General features: G+C 42.4%; 1 protein-coding gene and 1 non-coding gene across 3 annotated transcripts in view; one reads left to right on the forward strand and one right to left on the reverse strand.

Moving 5' to 3' along the window:
* vash2 (vasohibin 2) overlaps positions 1-22,049 on the forward strand; it is a 31,007-nt gene that overhangs the window by 1,889 nt on the left and 7,069 nt on the right. For both annotated transcript variants that reach the window (XM_044329699.1, XM_044329700.1), the window contains exons 2-8: positions 82-539; positions 7,577-7,665; positions 7,926-7,982; positions 8,900-8,974; positions 13,787-14,024; positions 14,127-14,270; positions 18,496-18,614. In XM_044329699.1, coding sequence (XP_044185634.1) covers positions 219-539; positions 7,577-7,665; positions 7,926-7,982; positions 8,900-8,974; positions 13,787-14,024; positions 14,127-14,270; positions 18,496-18,614 — 1,043 coding nt within the window. In that variant the 5' untranslated portion in view covers positions 82-218. The remainder of the gene's footprint in view (positions 1-81; positions 540-7,576; positions 7,666-7,925; positions 7,983-8,899; positions 8,975-13,786; positions 14,025-14,126; positions 14,271-18,495; positions 18,615-22,049) is intronic.
* Positions 10,647-10,719, reverse strand: trnat-ugu. The gene has a single exon. It is a non-coding gene; the product is annotated as a tRNA-Thr (tRNA).

Genomic DNA, 22,049 nt, shown 5'->3' on the forward strand with positions numbered 1-22,049 from the left:
ACTGTATTTCCAGCCTCACTTAAGGGTGCGAAATGTGTTATAATGAGGTTGATGTTGTGGTTTTTTTGTGTACCCTATCAGGTTTACCCTTGAAAATCAACATGTACTGTTTAACACTGACAACTAAGGAGAGGCTCTTGTAGCTGGAGGAGGATTGCCTACCTTTACACTTTCTCCTCCTCCTCCTCCTCCTCCTCCCTCTGGCCCTCCTGGGATCAATGACTGGACCCAACTCCCCGAGCCGGGCCGGCACCTCCCCGGCTAAGCTGAGCAGGCACGGCCGGTCCAAGAGCACCAGCTCGCACTGCCTCCTCCGCTGCAGCACCCAGGAGGAGTCCTCCGCCTCTCCTCCTAACAACAGCTCCCGGTCGCCCGGGGAGGAAGAGGAGAAAGATGGAGGTGTGCTCTTCTACGTTAACCGCACCGGTTTTCCCATCGAGAGCGTCACCTGGGAGAGGATGTGGTCCCATGTGGCCGTTGTGCACCCTGAGGGCCAGGAAATGGTGGACAGGATACGAAATGCTGCATACCTTCCCAAGGTAAGCCACCTGTGATTGGTTCATCCCTCGCTATTAGAAGTTGTGGACAAAATAACGCTTCATGACAACATTTTAGCTTTGAATTCCTGCCAAGATGCTACAGACATGGGCTTAGTGGGTTGACAATATAAATATACTGCAACAATACGTCTAAGGAAGTGTTAACAGCCTCTTAATGAGTAGATTCATGTGTAGCTGCTGTGTAATGAAGGAATCCAAAGGTCTCTGCACTTCTTACAGTGTTTGAACCGGCGCTGTTGTGCTCTGCTGTGACAAGACAGGATGGATGAGTAGTGTGTGAGAGCTCAGGTTTCTTCCTGCAGGCTGCTCATATGCAGCCATTCTAGGACGGGACTGGTCTCACTGGGTTGCCACTCTGTTCTTCCAGAGTCGCACAACCACTGTTTTGTAGTTCTGACCTTATCAAACATGCTTGGTATTTATACGTCGTTGATTGTATCATGATTGATTACTCTGTTGATGATTTTGTCAGTTCGTTGATTAGTCGTTTGGTCCATAAAATGAGAAGAAGTCACCGGAGCTGTGATCAGCTGACAGCCCGCTGATTGAATCAGTGTTTCCAGTCAGAGTCGTTCTCTCAACCAGGCGGTGCGTTCAAATACGACTGCTTCCTACACTGATCCCTGCTACACTACACTGCTGCTGCTGCTGGCAAAGCTTTGCCTCCAGGTTCCTAACATGGCTGGAGGTAGTCTGGAATTCAAATGTCTTGCTTTGGGCCCGCTCTTGTATATCCAGGAGGGTTTCTGCATTGAACGTGCAGCATGCTGCTCGTCTAATCCAGGAAGCATCTTACAGCAGAGCCGTCAGCGCCGAGCTAAACCGTATTTCCATATGGTGCAATGTTTTCCTGACTGAAATGTCAGAGAAGATGACGTCTTGTTCTGTCTCGACCGACGGTCCACGACCCGAAGATGTTCAGATTACTGTCACAGAGGAATAAAGAAACAGGAAATATTCACATTTGAGCAGCTGGAAAAAGACTCAAAACAATTAATTAATTATCAAAATAGTTGTCAACTAATCAATGAGTAGACTAATTGTTGCAGCTCTGTTTTCATTCTAGATTAATCTGTGGATGTTTTTTAGATGATTATGATTTTTTTTTTTACTCACTAACAAACATCTTATAATATTTCTACTTCAAGGTTTTCTCTTATTTCTCAGTTTGCACGCTGCTCTGATGTCAATGAAGTCTTTACAACTGTGATGTGAGTCATGGCGTCAGATGATGTGTCTTCTAGTCGGTGCGAGACATAATGGCTGTCTTTAGAGGAGCGTGTGTGTGAGTGTGTAAGTGTGTGTGTGTGTGTGAGTGTGTGAGTGTGTGTGTGTGAGTGTTGCATGGTTTAGGTGTGAATATCAAACTGTTTTCACACTGTTTCACAACTCTTTTAGGGGTACGCTCACACTCTCACACACACACACACACACGAATACATCACATTACCATGACAACAAGTGTGCTAAATCGGGGCGTCGTACCTGTCAAGTGATGTTAAAACAGTTTATTTTGTATTTGTCAGAGTGTTAATGACTCATTGTGACTCCTGACAACACACACGCCAAATACACACTATTTTATATATATATATATATATATATATAAATAATAAAGGGCTGTAACCAACGATTAATCTCATCATTGATAAATTTGCAGTGTTTATTTATTTGTTTTTTGATGAATCGATTCATTGTTTCATCTAGAAAATAGTGAAAAATTTCCATCTTTAAAATGCTTGATTTGTCCGACTGGCCGGCCGAAATGTAAAAATATTCAGTTTACAAATATTTAGAGAAAAATACCCCATTTTTTTAAAGGAATCAGAAAGTTTTTGTCACTTTTTCATCACAAATGACTGATCTTTGTTTCAGGACTATATTGTGTATATATAATTATTACAGATCATTTAAATTATGACCAATCAGGAGTTGAAACAACACAGACAGACAGGTTAAACGTTGGCGTTAAAGTTGTCATGTTTAAGCATCAGTGAATGTAAGACTCAGCTGAAAGGGTGTGTTGTTCTACAGCTGGTCCTGACCTCTGACCTCTGACTGACTTATTGAGAATCTCATTGCAACAAAGAATGTTCTGTATATCACTTAACTTGAGCTTTACATCACATGAACTGAAAGCATGATGATGATGGACACTAGCGATCACTTACAGGCCATTAAAAAAACACAGTATCAATAGTAATAATGTCTGTTTTGGGTCATTTCTTCTATTTTGAGCAGCATTGTTTGCAGCAGCAGGACAGACCAGCCGGTGAAAGACTGCTTCTTCAGGCTGAAAGAAATGGCGACTCCAGCTGTAAGATATACATCGTCCGAGGGCTCTAGCTCCAGATTTTCCTCATAGTTTTCCCGTCAGTGATTCTGATGAATGCTTGTTGTGTTTCAGCCTGTGGAGGAGGGAATGCTGGTTGTTGTTTAGCTCTGCTAATTGGCCATGTGGTCATTAGTGACCCGGTTGGCTGGCGGTGCCAAAATCACATACTGTTGTCCCGGACTGAAGGACAGAAGGAGGACGTGCACACATGAGCCGCTCGTCTGTATTGTTGATGGAAGCCTTTGGTCATAGATTAGAATAACAGCTCGTGAATATCTCTACACTGCTACACTGACCCACATGGGTTAACTGTAGCTTTAGAGAGAGAGAGAAGCAGGAAGAGAAACAGAAAGAGGAATAACTTTAGTTATTGGGACACAGCGTGATATGAGAATAAAAAATAAACATCAGTTTTTACAGAGAATAGAGAAGTGCAACCGCAAGTGTACGCCTTTTAAATGTGTGTGAAAAGTGGTGTCAATCATGAGGAGGAACACTGGAAATCACTGAATGTAAAGTTTTATTCTCGACTGTTAACAATAATGATATGAAGATATTTGAAAGCAACATGTGAAGGAACCTTCAGGTAGTTTCCACAGCAGCTCTGAGCAGAGCGTATGTGGCGTGGCTCTCCGTGCCCTCATTAACAGAATAGAAGTTTTGGCACCGCGAACAAATAATCCCTCTCATACAATCTGGGTGCTGGATAATCTCTGGATACCAACTGGACTACCTTAAGGACTTCTAATAGGAAACAAAGCTGGAAATAACTTGATATATCAGCACCGACCGAATGATATATTGACCCTTTAACAATTCAGGTACCAGGATGCCTCAAACATCACTATGATTCAGTTGAGCTTTTGGCCGTTATTCACTTGTTCTGAGCTTTTAATTTGAAATATAACCCATAACTAAAACATGACACGGTTGAAGCTGCTCACCAAACAAGTAGGATTCATTTCCATAATCTATTAAAGGCCCATTGTTCTGGAATAAAATGTTTCAGTTGAAAGTGTGACGACAGGATTTTATTTTGGATGGCATTAACAGATTACATTTAAATCAGGCCTTTCCAGCATTTGCAACAGCAGAACCAGCTCAATAGAAAACAGTAATAAGAGAAACAGCTGCATGACAGATGGGACAAAATTATTACTTTTTTTTTTTTTTATGGGATGCTTTCTTAATCATCACATGACTGTAAATTACACATCTCAGGGTTCCAGATCGAGCCAGGCCCGCTGCTGAAACTGATATCTTGTATATTCCCGCAGAAGCTCGTGTCATTTTGGGGGGTAATTCAGGATACAAACAGGCGTGTTTTTTTCGGGTCGGGATGTTGATATGTACGGACATCTGCCGACACGGATTAGTTTAGACAGATGCACTCTGAGGAGAAGAATTAGAGGCTACGGCGGTAATCTCAGAGAAGGTGTTCTTCTAGTGTGATTAATGTAGTCTCTCAGCTGCTGGAAGTAACGCCAGTCCTCCAGGAAAAAGGTCGTCAAACAACCAAATAAAAAAGGGGGGTAATCGCGGTGAAAGAGGGGAGTTTCATGTCGGGGCTTAATCGTTTCTCTCTCAGCTGTCTGTCTCGCTCGCACACACAAAGAGAGAGAGAGAGGGGGGCATTCCTTGGGATGTCCCGCTCTAAAGATATCTCAAAAGCAGGAAATATGATCTCTCTCTCTCTTCCTCTCTCTCTCTCTCCATCCTTTTTCATTTTTAATGCGCACAGAGCAAAAGTGCATTTAAGGTAATAGAGGACACTGCTACCTGTAGTATCTCAGCGTTACTCCCGCCTGCCACTTTGATACATTAATGATACAAAAAAATGTTAGTTCATTGAGAATAAGTTTTATTTTGAAGGCTGGAAATATTGCCATATGTTCCAGCCTTACTTTGCTTGTCCCTGCAGATATTTCATAACTGACCGGTACTGCCTGATCAAACGGTTAAAGAGGTCTAATTTAATTTGTATTGAGCTGTAAGTATGTGATGTTAAAATGAGCTTCAGCCTTGTATTGATTTGTCTTGTTTTTCTGCTTCTACTCCCCATCCCCCCCCCCCCCCCCCCCCCCCCCGTTTCCTTCAAACAATTCAAAATTCAAAACCCAGGAAGGTCATAACCGACACTATGACATAGCCTTCTTTCCTCTCTCTCTCTCCGCTCTATCTTTTGTCTCTGCTGTTGGGTAGGTCAACTTAGTTCAAGAGCTCCAGCAGAAAGGGGGGCAGACACAGAACTTTTATACCCAGCGGAAGGTGCTAAAGCTGGGCAACGATGCCAGCTCGCCTCCTGGCTCTGGAGAGGAGAGTTGGAGGTCCATGAGAAAGAGAGAGCTGGGTAAAAAAAAAAAAAAAGGAGTGACACAAGAGAAAATAGAGGAGGGTCTGTAACAGATATGAGTCGGAGAAGAGATAAGAGAGAGAAGGGAAGGCGGAGGAGGTAGAGGAAAAACAGGAAGGGAGGTAAAGACAGATTAATTACCAGTCTAAACTGGGACTATGAAGCAACAATCTCCCAGCTGAACTCTTAATGAAGAGGAGTGTGTGTGTGTGTGTGCACATGCTGTACATCTGTGCACGCCGTCAAATCAAGATCTTACAGGATACTAATCACCGATGGATGAATGTTTATATTTTAGCCCACGAAGTTGACACGTTCACACCGCATAAGAACTCTGACTCCTCTGTACGTTCACACACAGTTCGGATGTGAAAGACTGAGACAACCGTGACCAAAGTAATTGCCTTATTTTTTCCAGTTAACATAAAATTTCATAGGATGTGTTGCTGACTTTCCATCAGAGCTGCTATAAGCAGTTGGGCTAAAACGCTGCAGTTTCTCTGCTTCATATAGAGTCACACATTCGTCACGCCGTCTTTGGTCTTCATGTAAAAAATGTTGCAAAACGTGAATCCCACCGAAACACAGAACTGAAAGGTCAGACGGCTGTCGGTGCTGAGTGAGTCTCTAACTTCATCTTTTTAAAACGAGGCCTTTTTTTACAGATACAGAGATTCTGCTCCGATTTGTGATGATAACAGCAGAAAGACGGCGGCTCTGACTGACATTTCGGTGTAGCAGAGAGAACAGAGGATGATGAAAGTGAGGGATCACCACTTATATCACTCCCTGACCCTGCAGAAAGCAGCTTTAGAGTGTGTGTGTGTGTGTGTGTGTGTGTGTGTGTGTGTGTGTGTGTGTGTGTGTGTGTGTGTGTGTGTGTGTGTGTGTGTGTGTGTGTGTGTGTGTGCCAGCTGATGCAGCCGGTGTATTATGTGCTAGTGAGGATTTCACTACATGAGAGATTATGTGGCAGTAAAACCTGCTATTTACTGGTCTTGACTGGCTGGCTGACTGGTTTTATGACTGCGTGATAACTGGAGGGTCGACACTTGAAGGCTGATTTATTATTCGTGGGTTTAACTGACTTTTACTGGCTGAATAACAGGTTGACTGATTTATTAACTGGATGAATGATTTTACTGTGAACTGGCCACATACTTTTGGTTTGAGGCTGTTTTTCATGGTCAAAGGAAATCTTCAGACTGATACTGATATTTTAGACAATAGTGTGCTTTTAATATTTTATATTCGGGAGTTCGTTGCTGCTTCCTCTTTGTTGCGGTCAAGAGCGTGTAAGGTTGAAGTCGTCCATGTTGTTGTGTTGTCTTTCTCCTCGGCTCTATTCGTGCTCTAAATAAACAGCGAAACACAAAACCCACAGGAAATGAGAGGGCTGGTTCGCTGCTTCCTGCGTACTCTCTCTCTCTCTCTCTCTCTCTCTCTCTCTCTCTCTCTCTCTCTCTCGCACACACACACACACATACAATCCACTTGTGTGTGTGAGAGGAAGTGCTTTTGCTTTTTTTTTTTTTGTGTGTGTTGCTTGAGTCTGACTCACTTTCTGCCGCTGCCTTCGTGTCCTTTTCACGATCTCGTTTCCTCTCTGAGACGCTTCCTGTGGAGGTGACACAGGTGCAGAAACGGCAGCGGAGTGCTTTCATTTTTCACCACAAGCCTCTTTTTCACAATGCGTCTGTCGGCCCGGCGGTCTGAAGGCGGTGAACACCGCGTAACCCCCGACATTCTGGGTTAGAAACTGGCCTCTGTCATATCATTTCCTGTGGTTGCCCGCCGTCAGCTGACGGATAATATACATCGGTTTTGTTTCTCGTCTTTTGCACATAATGCTACCACAGTTACCACTAGTGGCTGTATGATGAGTCATCACTGTAACTGTCTGTCAGAGAAACCTGCAACATGTTGACATCTAAGAGGAGGCGATTATCCCAACAAACACAGGTCACTTCAACTTTAAAATAAAGCTTCAAACAGGCTTTTTGTGCTTCACAATAAAAGCACATGAGATGAGACTGAGGCTGTTCAGCACTGGTTGAATTCCTCGTGCATGACAGGAGGATCTGTGGTTGGTTGGTCAACTAGTGACTTACACCACAGTCACTTTCGGGCTGCATGGGTTTTGAAGACTGCAGCTTTAATTGAATGTTCTAAATGTGAGAGTGAGAGTGTCGGCACTAAAAGCCGTAATGAGTCACGGGACGTTGAGAAGGCAGATTTGTAAAGATGGTGGAAGGTAGTTTGGAGGCTCTAAACGTTGCCACATGTCTAACACACTCTCTCTCTCTCTCTCTCTCTCTCTCCCTCCAGCATCCCGTTCCCTCCGTTCCGACCTTCAAACCGTCCATGTCGGTCCCAGACTGGCTGGTGGCCATCCAGAACTACATGAAGGCTCTGCAGTATCCTTTAACACAAACAGAACACACACACACAGCAACAACAACAACAACAACAACAACAACACACGTTACCCCGACAACTGACGTCACGATAGGAGCTACACCTGTCAGATGAAGTCAGTTCTGTTTGTGTCTGACTTCCACAGACTTTAAAAAGCGTTATCAAGGGACCAACATGACAGCAGCTTCAGGAACGCTCTGTCAAGTGTTGACAGACAGATACACTGAAAACCTCTGTTGTCCCCTAACAGTTACATCAGATACAACCACACAGGAACCCAGTTCTTTGAGATCAAGAAGAGCCGTCCTCTGTGTGGGTAAGTGTGGCAGCTTTGAACATGACATTTAGTGGTTCACATGTGCAGTTACACATGTTTATAATCAGAATTCCCATGCAAACACCTCAGGTTGATCATCTTAACTGCTTTCAGATCATTATTGGCTTAAGTATAATTCAATTTATGCAACTTTTTCCCCATAGTTTGATCTGGTTATTCCCAGTAATCTGGTCATAATATGGATGCAGACATAGTGAGCAAAGTTTCTAATCATCTTAATAAGGAGATCTGGATCTAATTGAGGTCTTGTTATCTTCCTGATTAATACAGTAATATTCTGGATAATGTGACTCATGATAATCAGATGATAGTTTGATTGAATAATATACTGAAGCTGTTAGCAGAGAGACCCTGACCTCCCTGTAGAGGTCTGGAACCTGAGGAAACAGATCTAACCAACAGATCAATAAAGCCTCATAAAATTACATAACAATGAGGCATTTATAGAGTCTGTAGTGATGCAGCCTTTTCAAATAACTCAGGTTTATTGATTGATTTGTTTTGGATGTCATGCGCTAATTCTACAGCAATAAACAACGTCTTCCTCTCTAAAAATCTTGTGCTTGTGATAAATATGACCTTTAAAAAAAAAAACAACACTGCAGTTTCCCTTCAGATTTTCTGTAAAATCTGCTCTGATAGTAACAGTCGTATTTCCGCATCTCTTCCTCTTTCTGTTTTCTCCTTCTTCTAATCCTTCTGCTTCACCTTACAACCCCTTTCTCTCGTCCTCTGTTCTATTCTCATCCCGCATCTCTGCTTCTCCGTCCTCGTCTGTCCTCCTCTCCCTCCCTCCCTCCCTCCCTCCCTCCCGCCGCTCCTCTTATTCTTCTCCTTCTTCCACCTTCCCCGCCTCCTACTCTCGCTCATCCTCTTCCTCTTCCTATCTCCTCCAGGTTAATGGAGACGGCGAGAGAAATGATCAGGGAGTCTTTGCCAATCAAATGTCTGGAAGCCGTCATCTTGGGAATGTATCCTTTCTGCGCACACGCACGCACGCACGCACACACACACACACACACACACACACACACACACCAACCACTGGGCTAAAGGTTATTTTGTTATCTGTGGGTGAAATCAATGAGACATGTTGCTCTAATGTCCTAATGCCACCCTTTCCAGTTCTTACTGAACCGTGTTGCCTGGCAACAAGCCCACTTCAAAGTTTAACCCCCCACCACACACACACACACACACACACACACACACATACACACACACACACATACACACACACACACACACACACACACACACACACGCACACATATACACATATAAGCCGAGTATCATCAGGCAGAGCTTAAATTTTAAAGCAGCAGTGTTTCGTTTTTGCAACATTTAATTTTGAGAAAATCTGCAGTTTTGTTGGAGCGTGACCGATCAGGTCAGTCACAGTTTAAAATTTTAATACTATGCAAGATTATTTGGCTGCAAAGACAAACCGAAGAGAATCAGTGGTTGCTTTTAGTCGTTTTTTTTTATGATAATGGAGCCACTGTGGCTAAACAACTGTAGACTCCCTAGATCCCTGATGTTTTGAAAGCTCTTAACAGCTGCCTGTCTGTGGTTGTGTGAATTTAAACTTCCTGTATGTTCACACATTAAATCTCACATAGTGTTACTCATACGGTTGAATGACTGGACCTGTAGACTCACATGTGACCGTTAACAAACATGTTTAAACGCATTGTTGGAGCAAAAAAAACATATTCATTACAAAAGCAGAGATTCAGGTTCACTACTGTTTGTAACGTTGGAAATTTGAGATTCATCTTTTGATCTTATTGTAAATTTCCTCGGATCCTTTATGCTTTTATTATAGCGACAGTGGAGAAGTGACAGGAAACAAAGGGGGAGAGAGAGACATGCAACAAAGATCCCCTGCTGGATTCGAACCAGCGACTCTACAGTTGAGTGGCATGAGTCTTAACCAGTAGGCTACCAGCATGTGCTCAGCACTGTAAAAAAAAAAGTTGAGCAGCAACACATTTGTTGATTTCAGCTCTTGAAATGTAAGAATTTAGAGTTTTTTTTCTTGGTTTAATTTTCAACTGAACACATTGTCTGTAATGTGTCGTCAATGCATTTTCACCTGTGTGATTATATTTACACAGTAAGCTTTGTGCAAATATAATCATCCACTATGCAGGATGTGAAGGAGGTGTGTGTGGTGCAAACGGTGCACTACAACAGTTTTTGGAGGATTTTTGTCAACACATGAGAGGTTTCTGTGTCGTTGTGTGAATGGATGGTCCAGTTTCACTGTGACGTTTCTCCAGGGCTGTCAGGGTGGCGGCTGACAGTGACTTTAATTAAGACTGGCTTTCGCCTACAGATGAAAGGAGGAGAAGGGGAGGGGTAATAGAGAAAGTGACAAGAGCTAAAAAGGAGGAAACAAAAAAAAGGGGTGACGAAAAGAAGGGGACATGAGACCTGGAGGCAGTGGGGGGGGGGGAAAGGAAAGAGAAGGAATGGAGTGAAAAGAAGATCTCAGTCTGAAGGATTTGCTGCCGTTTCATGCCCTTTAAACACCCTCAAACTGTCGCATCAGCGAGGGATAGATAGAGCGTGTTTGTGCAGTGTCACCTTTCACCGGGCCCTGAGGTCATCCACACCGGGGGAAAAAAAAAGGACATGAGGCCCCAGCGAGAATTGAACTCGCGACCCCTGGTTTACAAGACCAGTGCTCTAACCACTGAGCTATGAGGCCTTACCTGCACATACAGGTGAATGATCAGGTTTTCAGATGTTAATGGCAGCGGAGGACACGCCCTGTCCACATACCTGCTATTGTCAAGATAACGTGACACCAGACAAACCAGTCGACTGGTAAAAAAAATAAAACCTCCATTGTTTGAATCTGGGATCGCTTTCATCTCCGGTTAACGTGAGATGAAGTCACAATGATTCAACATGAAGCTGTAACACCGTTAACATTTTGAATATACCTGAAATCAAAACAGTTTCCAGCAGTTTGTTACAAAGAAAGAGAGAGACAGTGTGAGGAGAAGATAAAAAAAAAAAAAGAGAGAGACAGAGAAAGAGAGCAATGAATAGTGACTGTTGTTGTAGCTTGTGGCAGTTGGAGCTGTCTGTCTGTCTGGAGTCTGTCCTCCGCCGCCGGTTGCTTTCCGTCCCTGTTAACAGAGATCTGAGTCCTCTCAGGATAGTCAGGCTTTATCTGAGGTCACACCAGCTCTGTGTGTGTCCGACTGTCTCGTTTTATTAACCATCACTGACACAAAACAAACAAAACGCTACATGATTAACTAGTAAATTTAGTGGCTCCAACCAAAAACGATACATGAGTGTTGTCCTCACAGCTTTGGTTATGTTGTGCAGCTTTTATGTAATTTATGGGAAATGTGTTTTTTCAGGTCATTGCATGAATCATTTCAAGGAAATTCAAGGCCTGGAGTTTGCTTATGATGCAGATGAGGGAAGCACATGACTCTTGGTAAAAAAAAAAAAAAGAAGAAACTGTACATAGAGAGGATTTTATGCCTTTTCTTTTATTTTCTTATCTTGGATCTTGCCGCTTTTGAAATTTAGAGGAAGGGGAAGAGAATGTAGAGAAAAAGTCCCTGTTAGAAGAAGAAGAAGAAGAAGAGGGGGGGGGCAAGTGAGAGAGAGAGGAAGGAACAGAACAGATATGGGGATGGAAGAAGGAAAAGCAACAGAGAGGGTGAATTTGAAAATCCACTGGATTAGCTCTGTGCTATATCCATAGATTAGCTTTCTCACTTGCGATGTAGAACTGTTGTATTTGAATGATCTGAAGTCACATTAGAACATGTCTGTCTTTAATTTTCATTCTCTGCTCGGTCAACTCCTGTCGTTTTAAATGTGCTATATAAATAAACTTGACTTTAATTTAGCTTTACAGACAGAAAGACTGATATGTAGGTAGATGGGTGGATGGATAGATAGATAGATGAATGGATGGATGGGTGGACACGGAGAGCTGACTCTCGTGTTATTTTAACTCGCTCATTGAAGCATTGGAGCGTATGTGAGAAATCGAGGGGTGCTGCTGTTCTCACAGCCTGTGTTAATACTGATAACTCTCGTAGTGGTTTCTATGGCAACCACCATCACTGACACTGAGAAGGAGAGGGTTAGAGAGAGAGAGAGAGAGAGAGAGAGCCACTGTTGGCAGCGTCACATGTCCTCCATCACAGGAAGTGTGTTTGTTTAATGAACCATTCAGTCAAAAACCACAAAATGTTCAAGGCACCAAACTGCACATTATAATTGTATTTGTATCGGTATGACAGTGAATGATATACACTTATATTTTATAATGGGCTGTAATGCAGACTGTGATTCAAACCTGGTTGTTATTTAGCTAGCACACAGCTAACGGCTAACCAAGTAGAGGATCAGTTTCTGGGTTTGGTGGTGGAGCCTTCTGCTTTAACACTGCAGGCTTCACTATAGGAGATACTCACACATCGGTATGTGTGTGTGTGTGTGTGTGATGAGCGGTGTAGTTGTGCGGATGGCCCTTTGTGAATATCTAATGAAAAGACAGCAGTGCGGTGGCTGCTGAAGTGACAGACAGACGCTCTGACCAATGAAAGGCCTCTGTAGGAAGAGGAGAACAGATCGTTTCTATTGGTCGACAGAGAGACACAGATCTTAAAGTGTGTGTGTGTGTGTGTGTGTGTGTGTGTGTGTGTGTGTGTGTGGTTGCACATATTGCTGCAGTTAGATCTGTGTCAGTGTTGAACTCTTTGAAGAATGGACTAAATATAGACCCCATTCAGTTTGTACCCTTGCCTTAACTTCACTTTTCATGAATAGACCTCATCTGCTTTAAAACTGTGCTGAATGACCTTGTGATTTGTGAGAATATTGAAGTTTGAAGTCATTACTATATGTTACCACACACACACACACACACACAGCAGACTTCTGCATGGTCATCACCCCCTCAGGCTTCTGATGGCACCAGATAACTCACTGTCTTTTGTTTTTTTTTTTTCTTGTTAAATAACAGCAAAACACAACAAAGAATCAGACAGATTCAGTCAGACAGGAGGAGCTGCACAAACACACAGTCACCCCGGCAGTCACAGCACCATTGTTTACCCCGTGGCATTTTCATAGTATTGGCCATCAGAGAGTCAGACTGAATATAATTCCACATGACTCAAGCTGCTGCTGCTGCTGCCTCTGCTGTGACGAATCCAAACAAATACACTTTTCACTTTACTTCACTTTCACTAATAGTGAAATTTTCTTCTTTTTTTTTTCTCAGGTTTATAGTCAAATGAGCAGCTTGAGTGGTGCACACAGAAAGTATGTGGTCATTAGTTCATTGCATAAATCCAGTCTTAAAGGTGCACTATGCAGGATTTGTCAATTAGTGTTTGTAAACACACAGCATTCAAAGATGGCCCCGCCCCTCACAGCTCAACAAGCGAGCGAGAGAGAGAGAGAAACGGTGGTTGAGCGAGCTAGAGAGTGAATGAAGAGAGTGAGCTGGCGAGAACAAAGCCGTGAATCAGATAAATAAAAGGTTATTTTCTGATTGGTTCACAGCAGTTACATTCTATAACAAGAAAATACAGGCGGAGGGCAGAGTCTCTGTAGATAAATGATTTAGATGGATTACTTTTGTACGAGTCTATACATTGTTTTTTAAGTAAAATCCTGCATAGTATACCTTTTAAAGTATGAAATAGTTATGAAATAAAAAAAATTGAGCATGTCTGACGGCACCAAGAATAAAAACCTTTAAGATCCTTCCTTAACTCCGGTGTGTTGTCCAGCTATCTGACCAATGGGTTGACATCTCTCGAGCGTTTCCCCATCAGCTTTAAGACCCAGTTTTCGGGCCACTGCTTCCACCACGTCGTGCTGGGCGTATACTGCAACGGCCGCTACGGTTCGCTCGGCATGAGCCGCCGCCAGGACCTGATGGACAAACCGCTGACTCACCGCACGCTGGGAGAACTGGTGGCAGAGTTTGAGAACTCCTACAAGAGATACCAGCACACCCTGAAGAAGGTAAGAAGGACTGGAGGAGGGAGGAAGAGGAGGAATAAGAGAAGGGTATGTATTAGTAGAATCTGTAAGGGTGTGTTTGATTTTAACCCCTGCTTCTCCCAGGTGAAGATCGGCCTGTACGTGCCTCACGACCCCCACATCTTCCAGCCAATCGAGTGGAAGCATTTGGTGCTGAATGCGGCCAGACTGGGAGCTCAGGAGATGAGGAAGGAGCTGGAGAAACATGGCCGGGACATGAGGATGAAGGTACATACCTATACACATGTAGGCATAAACTGAGAGGTTTCATTAGTTTTTAAATAGTGTTTTGATGATGAATTTATTCATATTTTTGTTCAAACAACTTCAAAGTTTTATGCAAAATAAATGTGACCATTAAATGTTTTCTCCACTGAAGCATCAAAAATTTGATGATACTAAAGAATGTGATCAAATATTTAACACATCAGTTGAGGTTATGGTTTCCTACAGAGTTTATTATTAAGTAAATATTGTAGTTAATCAAAATCATATCCGTTGTATTTTAGAAGTGGACAACATTGACTGTTTCTGTTGTGACTTTAAAGGAGTATTCTATCAATTTTGCACTGCGCTTCATTAAAGTTGGAGGACTTTTGAGACACAGATTTTCTGTTGAAAATTTGAGTTTGGTAAATCGTTCCACCACCAGAGAACTACAGAAGAGAAGAGTCTGGTTAGTGACTTAAGGCCCTGTTGTGGTACCAGGAGCCTTTCATTGGCAGAGGTTAGTGAGCGGGAGGGAGTGTAGACCATGAATGAGGGAGTTCAGGTAGGCGGGAGCTGTTTTAGTTGCTGTTTTGTAAGCGAGTGTCAGGGATTTGAATGTACATGCGGGGAGGTCTGCCAGTAAGGAGTTGCAGAAGCAATGTGTGATATTATGAGAGCCAGTAGCAGGAGTTGTGTTTCATGCTCAGACAGTTGGGGTCTGTGAACCTTAAAGGTTAGTTGGTCATCAATCATGACACCCAAGTTTGGGACAGACTTTGTGGGCATGAGTTGGGTTGATTTGAGCTGGACACTGATCTGTTGTTGTATGGAGGGACTGGCTGGGAAGACAAGGAGCTCGGTCTAAAAGAGGTTGAGTTGAATTAGGTGTTCTTTCATCCATGCCGATATATCAGCAAGGCATGACGAGATCCGAGCCGAGACTGTGTGGTCTGCCGGCGGGAACGACAGGAAGAGTTGGGTATCGTCAGCTTAGCAATGGTATGAGAAACCATGGGAGCGGATGATGTATATTGAGAAGAGAAGGAGACCGAGCACTGACCCTTGAGGAACCCCTGTGGATAAGCTGTGCAGTTTGGACACTTCTCCCCTCCAAGATACTCTAAAAGATCTCCTTGAGAGGGAGGACATGAACCAGCGGAGGGCAGATCCTGAGATACCAGGCTCAGTGAGTGTGGACAGGAGGATCTAGTGGTTAACAGCAGCTGACAGATCAAGCAACAACGGAGCTGAGGACTGACGAGCAGCTCGAGCTGAGCACAGTGATTCCTTAACTGACAGGAGTGCAGTCTCGGTAGAGTGCCCCCGCCTGAAGCAAGACTGATGACATCATCAGGGTTATTTTCTCAGACTTTAGAAAGCTCCCTTAATCGCCACAAGACATCTTACAGCTGTTTTTAACAGGCTGAGTAGTACGAGTGCCCCCTGTAATGTAAAATATGAATGCACCAGGGTTGGAAATGCAAAGACAAAATTGCCCCTGTAAGTTAAAAAAAAAAATGCCAATGAATTAAAAGTTAAACTAAAGTATATTTCCCCAGAACGCTATCCTTTCAGTGCTTTTGTCAAGAGAGGCAAGTAAGTGTGCAGCCTGGAGCGGGAGAAAAAAAATTGGCAGTCAGCAGCAGAAGAAAATACCGACTGCACACAAACCACAACATAAATCAATCAAAATGGTAAAAAAAACGGAACATTTGAGGGTGAAAATGCCTGTCAGGGACAAGTGGGTCATTCTGAACAGTAGGAGAAAAGATAAACAGTTCTTAGTGGTCATATGAATGGAGTGTATACAAACATGCTATGTGACAGATGAGTACAATGTTCACAGAAAAGAGCAAAGTGCCTCTTAAAATCAAGTTAAGGGGGTAAGACATGACCCTTTTTAAAAAGTGATTTTATGTGCAAATAAACAGAATAAATACAGTGACTGTACTGTACTGTTACTGTTTATGGTCACATGAATTGCATGTTTAGCATGTAGCAAAGCAGATTTCCCACAATGTTCTTGCTAGCTTCAGCACTTATGTGGCAAAGTTAGTTTATATTCATATTTTCTTTGTTTTATTTGAATGTTATTCATCCTGATGTTGAGTTACGACCAGCGCTCACTTTAAACCCCAGAGCTTCCATCTGTCTGACTTTAGGTTGAAGAAACAGCGAGTTTTCTTTCATTGTGAAACATCAAACTCAGCATCAGAAATTCACTCATTGTTTTTTTTTTTTTCTCCTCTTGAGACCGAACAAGGAAAACACCTTCATTTTTCCATGAGAGCAAGAAATGGATGTAGTTTCCTTTGAGCCGAACATGGAATTATAAACTGTCAGGAATTATTTAGGGCATGATGGGGAAAGGAAGGAATGCGTGAGTGCGTGTTGATGTGTGTAGAACAGAGAGAGAGAGAGAGAGGGTGTAAGTGCTGAGCTGTTTGAGGTTAAATGTTAAGATTTTTTTTCCCTTGTAATTTTCTGAGTAGTTTTCTTTGTTTTTGCCTTTTTGGAGTATAAAATCTGTAGTACACATGCAGTTCCAAGAAAAGCCGATATGTGAGTGTGCGTGTGGTTGTGATGCTGGTCTCGGTTAGTGGTAACATGTACTGGACTGCATGTCAGCAGGATATGTAGGTCAGCGAGTTTGCAGCTGTCACACACACATACAAACGCTATCATACGAACATGCATGACTCTGGTCAGCTGTGTGGTGGTTTGTGAGACTTTGGGATAATCTCTGCTGCGCTCCAGAGAATGTGAATTTATTATAAATAGACTTCAGACTGTGTGTGTGTGTGTGTGTGTGTGTGTGTGTGTGTGTCTTTTTAAGGTCCCAATTAGAGCTTTAGATCTAGACAGTGAGGACATTTTTTGAAAATAGAGGTAACTTCTTCACAGGGTTGTGGTTTGGTTTCAGGGTTGGTGTCTATGGAATGCGTTACAGTATGTCAATGACTGTACACGCATGTATGGACTAAAAAAAAAAAAAAGTGTGTTTGGAATGTGAAGAAGTCACATTAACACCAGACTACTGCACGGAGAAACAGATATATACCGTTTCATGGTTTTAAAAAAAATAGTTGTGTTGAAGTTTCGAGCTAAAAAAAGGATGTAAGACATGTGAGGCAGAGGAAACACATGCAAGCAATCACACACACACACACACACACGCACACACACAGTGACCCATATATCTATCACAACCACATGACGAATGTGGCCAGCTGTGGAAGATGAGCCACTTCCTGAGTTTTGCTTCGTCCAGGAAAACTTGCGCTCGTTCTGCAGTTCTTCTCCCGCTGCGCTCTTAATGATAACTGCAAATTGATGTTTAACACACATACACACACACACACACACACACACAGAATGGCTCATTTGTAGCTTTTAAATTGTAGTTTCTGCATGATTCATATGTCACAGCACTCTCTCACACATACATGCGTGTGCACAGTCGTATTGTTGTACTTTCTGCTCTGCGGCTGGATAGCAGCGGTGGTTGTTGGCGTCATGCTAGCATAATATCTGTACGTTGAAAGGCCTGGAGGAGTTCAGTAACTGTGTGTGAGGGTGAAGCAGGGTGTAAATGGAAAAGCAGCGTGTGTCATGTGCAAAAAAAAAAAACATTTTCACTGGATGAATGATTCCTTTCATTTTGTAGCAGTTGTAGTTTTGTCAGTTTATTGATGACAACACTGTCACTAACGTTATCAATGTGTCTGGTTTTATAGATGTCTTTGGGTTTTGGACTGTTGATCAGACAAAACAAATGATTTTGAACTTGTGTTGGATCACAGTTTGACTGTTTCATAGACTATATGATTAATAGATTCATCAAAAATGAAACTTTTGTCCACTAGAGGGCAGAAAAGATAAAAAAAACCCAGCTGAGATACTCAGCTACTACATATCATCAGCTTATAAAGTTCAGGCTGACATGTTGGCAAACAGTTATTAATCACAGAGCAACAATATCAGTCATATGAGGTTGAGTTTTGTTCATCTGATACATTTCAGCCTAATATTCATTCTGTCTTTTTTAACTCTGTCTCTGTCAGATCCTCAGAAAACATTACATGTACAACTTTCCTCACCAGAAAGTGTTTAACTTTGTCTGTTGGGCAGCTGAGAAAATCTAAAGTACGGAGCTGAAAATCTCAGTAGAGCTGCAGAGTTGGTTTGAATTCTCTGTGGGTTTGATACCAAGATTGTCATTTTTGTCATTTTTGTTTGTTAGATCCTGAAATCGTCCAGCGCCCAGTCACCAATCAAAGAACGGAGCCGGGGGAAATCCTTATCGCCACGCCGACGTCAGAGCAGCCCCCAGCGACGCTTCACGCAGCGCAGAGACAAATCGTAAGTGTTTCCTGTTGATCGTGTGTCTGGACTTTTATGCGTCTTTCCCCACAACATGTTCACTATTTTAGCAGCTAACATGATTTTCAGACAAAGACTCTAAATAATAGCTGGTGTCCAAACATACCAGTGAGCTCATCAGCATTTAATCACCAGCAGCGGTAACTGCTGGTGTTATTCAGCCCTCGTGTGTTTCTTCTTCTCTCCTCTCATCCCTTCCTCTCTTTCTCTCTCTCTCCTCATGGCTCTGCTCTTGAGGTCAAGGAGAGTTTAGGCTTTGAGTGACACGTGTGTGTGTGTGTGTGTGTGTGTGTGAGAGTGACATTAAATCTGGACTCTAAAGAATACACTGCTCTGGCATCTTGATGTGAACATCCCTCGGTGAGTTTGTGTGTTGAGCTCGACAGACTGCAGCAACAGCACCAGAGTCGCTTACAGCCGCTAATCTCAACCTACAGCTGACACTGTGTGTGTGTGTGTGTGTGTGTGTGTGTGTGTGTGTGTGACTTTGTTGCAGACAGCTCAGCATTATCGCCAGGCAGAAGAGTCTCTCAGCTGACACGAGGCGTTGTCATTGAGTGTGTGTGTGTGTGTGTGTGTGGGGCCTGTCTCCTGTCTGACACACAGGATGTAAAGCCAATGATGCTGCTCCTATAAAATCAACATAAAACCAAACTTTATACTGAAATCTGTACATTTAAAGCTGAAAGCCTCAGTAGCCACAGAACACACATCAAAGAACACACGTTGCTTTTTATAGAGGAGCAACTCTTCATTCAGCATGAATAAATGGCATTTAAATCCCTTGAAGTGGGTTTATTTTAATCTCAACCTGCTAAATTTCTGGCCAAAAAAAATCCAACATTTTCATTGTTTTTTTTTTCAAAACTGCCGTCTTAGTTTGAGAGCGTCGTCAAACTAGTGAAAAGAGTAAATCTAAGTTATATAATGTATGTTACAAACTGACTGTTGGGTGTTAAAAATGTGTTAAAATGATCCACTAGAACCTAAATGGATGAAATTCTTTTAGGGTTAAAAGTTTTTAAAAACAAGATGACTCACCGGTCCAGTTCAATGGCAGAGAAACTTTAAAACACACACACACACACACATATGTATGCCGAGTGTGTCTGTGTGTGCCGTCAGCTGTGTGGGAGGATGTAACACAATCTGACACGGACAACAGCTGCAGCTCGTACTGCAGAGTCACCACAAACACACACTCGCCGCCACAATTAGTGACATTCCTGCCGTTGCCATTTGACACGGCATTGTCACGACCTTTTCTTATGAGAGGCTAAAGCGCCGGCTTAACGTCTGATTATACTGTGATGTGTGTGTGTGTGTGTGTGTGTGTGTGTGTGTGTGTGTGTGTGTAGAGAAACTATCTTTTCCAATCATCTCTATCAAATTATCTCCAACTGAATCAGTTATTAGATCATCCAAGACCACAAATGTATAAAAACCCCACAAATCAATTTAATTATAAAAATATCACTGTTGTATTTGAAGCCATAAACAGATATGATCTCAGCAGCTGAAGCTTTTACACTCGTTAGATTTGCACCAGTGTGTGTTTGGTTTGTCTGTTATGAGCTATCTCAGCTTTCAGCATCACCGTCCAACATGATTAGAAATGAAAAATCATGTCATTTAAGGTGTTTTATTTATAAATGGTGCAGATTCAGTCACATGATTCGGTCCAGCATCCATGTTCAACATGTATATTACAAAAGGTTTGATACCAGGAGGGAGAACATAACACATAGTAGCAACGCAGCTCAGTTTGAAGCTTTTCACGTTGTGTTTCGCTGGTCTTTGAGATTTCAGAAATCCAGTTTTTTGTCTTTTTTTCCTCCAGAAGTTGAAGGATTTCTAGGATTGACAAAAGTTTATAACCCTCAGGCCTGTGAATGTGATCCATTTACAAACTGATGCCATAAACTCACAAAAAACAACTTTCATCAAGCTGAAAACAGGAAGTTATGAGGAGAAATGGCTTTTTAACCTGCAACACTACAATGTGCACATTTACACTAGTCTGAAATTTTTATATGAAAACGTGTAAATCCACTCTGACAACACAGCGGTACACATGTTCTCGTCATAGCGCTGACACTAGACTGAACTGTCTTTCTGCATCAGAGGTAATTAAATCTACACTCATCATCATAAAACAGGAGCAGCAGATGAAGAGAAGCAGGAGAGAAGACTTTGAGACAATTGAAATGTGGATTATAAAAAAAAAAAAAAGTTTCCTCATTAGCGTCAACCTGCTTCTTTTCCTTTCAGGGTTCAATCAGAGTCGTTATTACTTAAATCCTCCAGTTAAAAGTCGACCGTTTCATCAGCGCGGACCAACAGAACAGAACATTATTGCTTTAAAGCACTTGAACGCTGCTACTTAGAGAAGCTATTACTGTTATCAACAGAGCACTTACACACTTTAACAACATGTTTCCACTTCAGACAGACGGAGTAATAATCTGCTGCTGCTGCTGCTTTAAACAGCTCGGAGCGCGGACACTTCAGGGTGAACGGTGGTATTTTAACAGCATGAGGAAGACGTCTGAGAAGGCTGTTATCAGCGCCGCCTGTTACACACCAACAACACAACACTTAACTTTAATAAGTCACATAACATTCTTAACAAGTACAAAGACAGAATGTGACATTAAAAACATTATATTTGATTTTAGTTATACAGTTCTGTGATTCTTTTTAAACTGATTTTCTTCCTTCTAAGTGGAGATGAGAGAAAAGAAGAAGAAAGAGGAGTGAAAATTAAACAAACAGGATGAAAAGAACGAGGGAGTGGATGAGAAAAAGAAGAGATGACAGAGAGAGTAGAGAGTAGAAGAAGAGAGGCAATGATGGAAGAAAATGTAAAAAGTTGGTAAATGAATATTTGGAGAGGAAGAAAGAAAAAAGAAAGAGGGGGAAAAGGGGACAGGGCCTGGCAGATGACAAGAAGAAGAAAAAAAAGAGAAGAAGAAGAAGAAGAGAGGAGGAATAAGAAGGCTGTCGGCTCGACAGATTGGTTTTTTAACAAATTACATTTCTCCTTGATGTGTCAGAGAACGCAATGAAAGTTTCCCTCTAAGTAAATAAAAAGAGAGGAGAAAGGAAAGAAAGAGGAGAGAGAGAGAGAGAGAGAGTTGACAACATGAGACATGAAAGGGCAGGACGAGAGAGAGAGAGAGAGAGAGAGAGCGAGCGCTGACAGGAGGATTAAATCTGACGACTTTTACTGAGAAATGAGGGAAGCGTCCTCCTCTTCATGTCGTTTACTTTCCTTTTTAAAAAGTACGGCTGACAAACAGTTTTGTTTATTTGTTTCTCGACAAAATGAGACGTTGACGCCCTTAAAGGAACAGTTCAACATTTTGGGAAACAAATATGCTGATTTGCAGTCTTGCAGTTAGTTAGATGAGA

Source organism: Thunnus albacares, chromosome 16, assembly GCF_914725855.1.
Source record: "Thunnus albacares chromosome 16, fThuAlb1.1, whole genome shotgun sequence".
Classification (NCBI taxonomy): Eukaryota; Metazoa; Chordata; class Actinopteri; order Scombriformes; family Scombridae; genus Thunnus; species Thunnus albacares.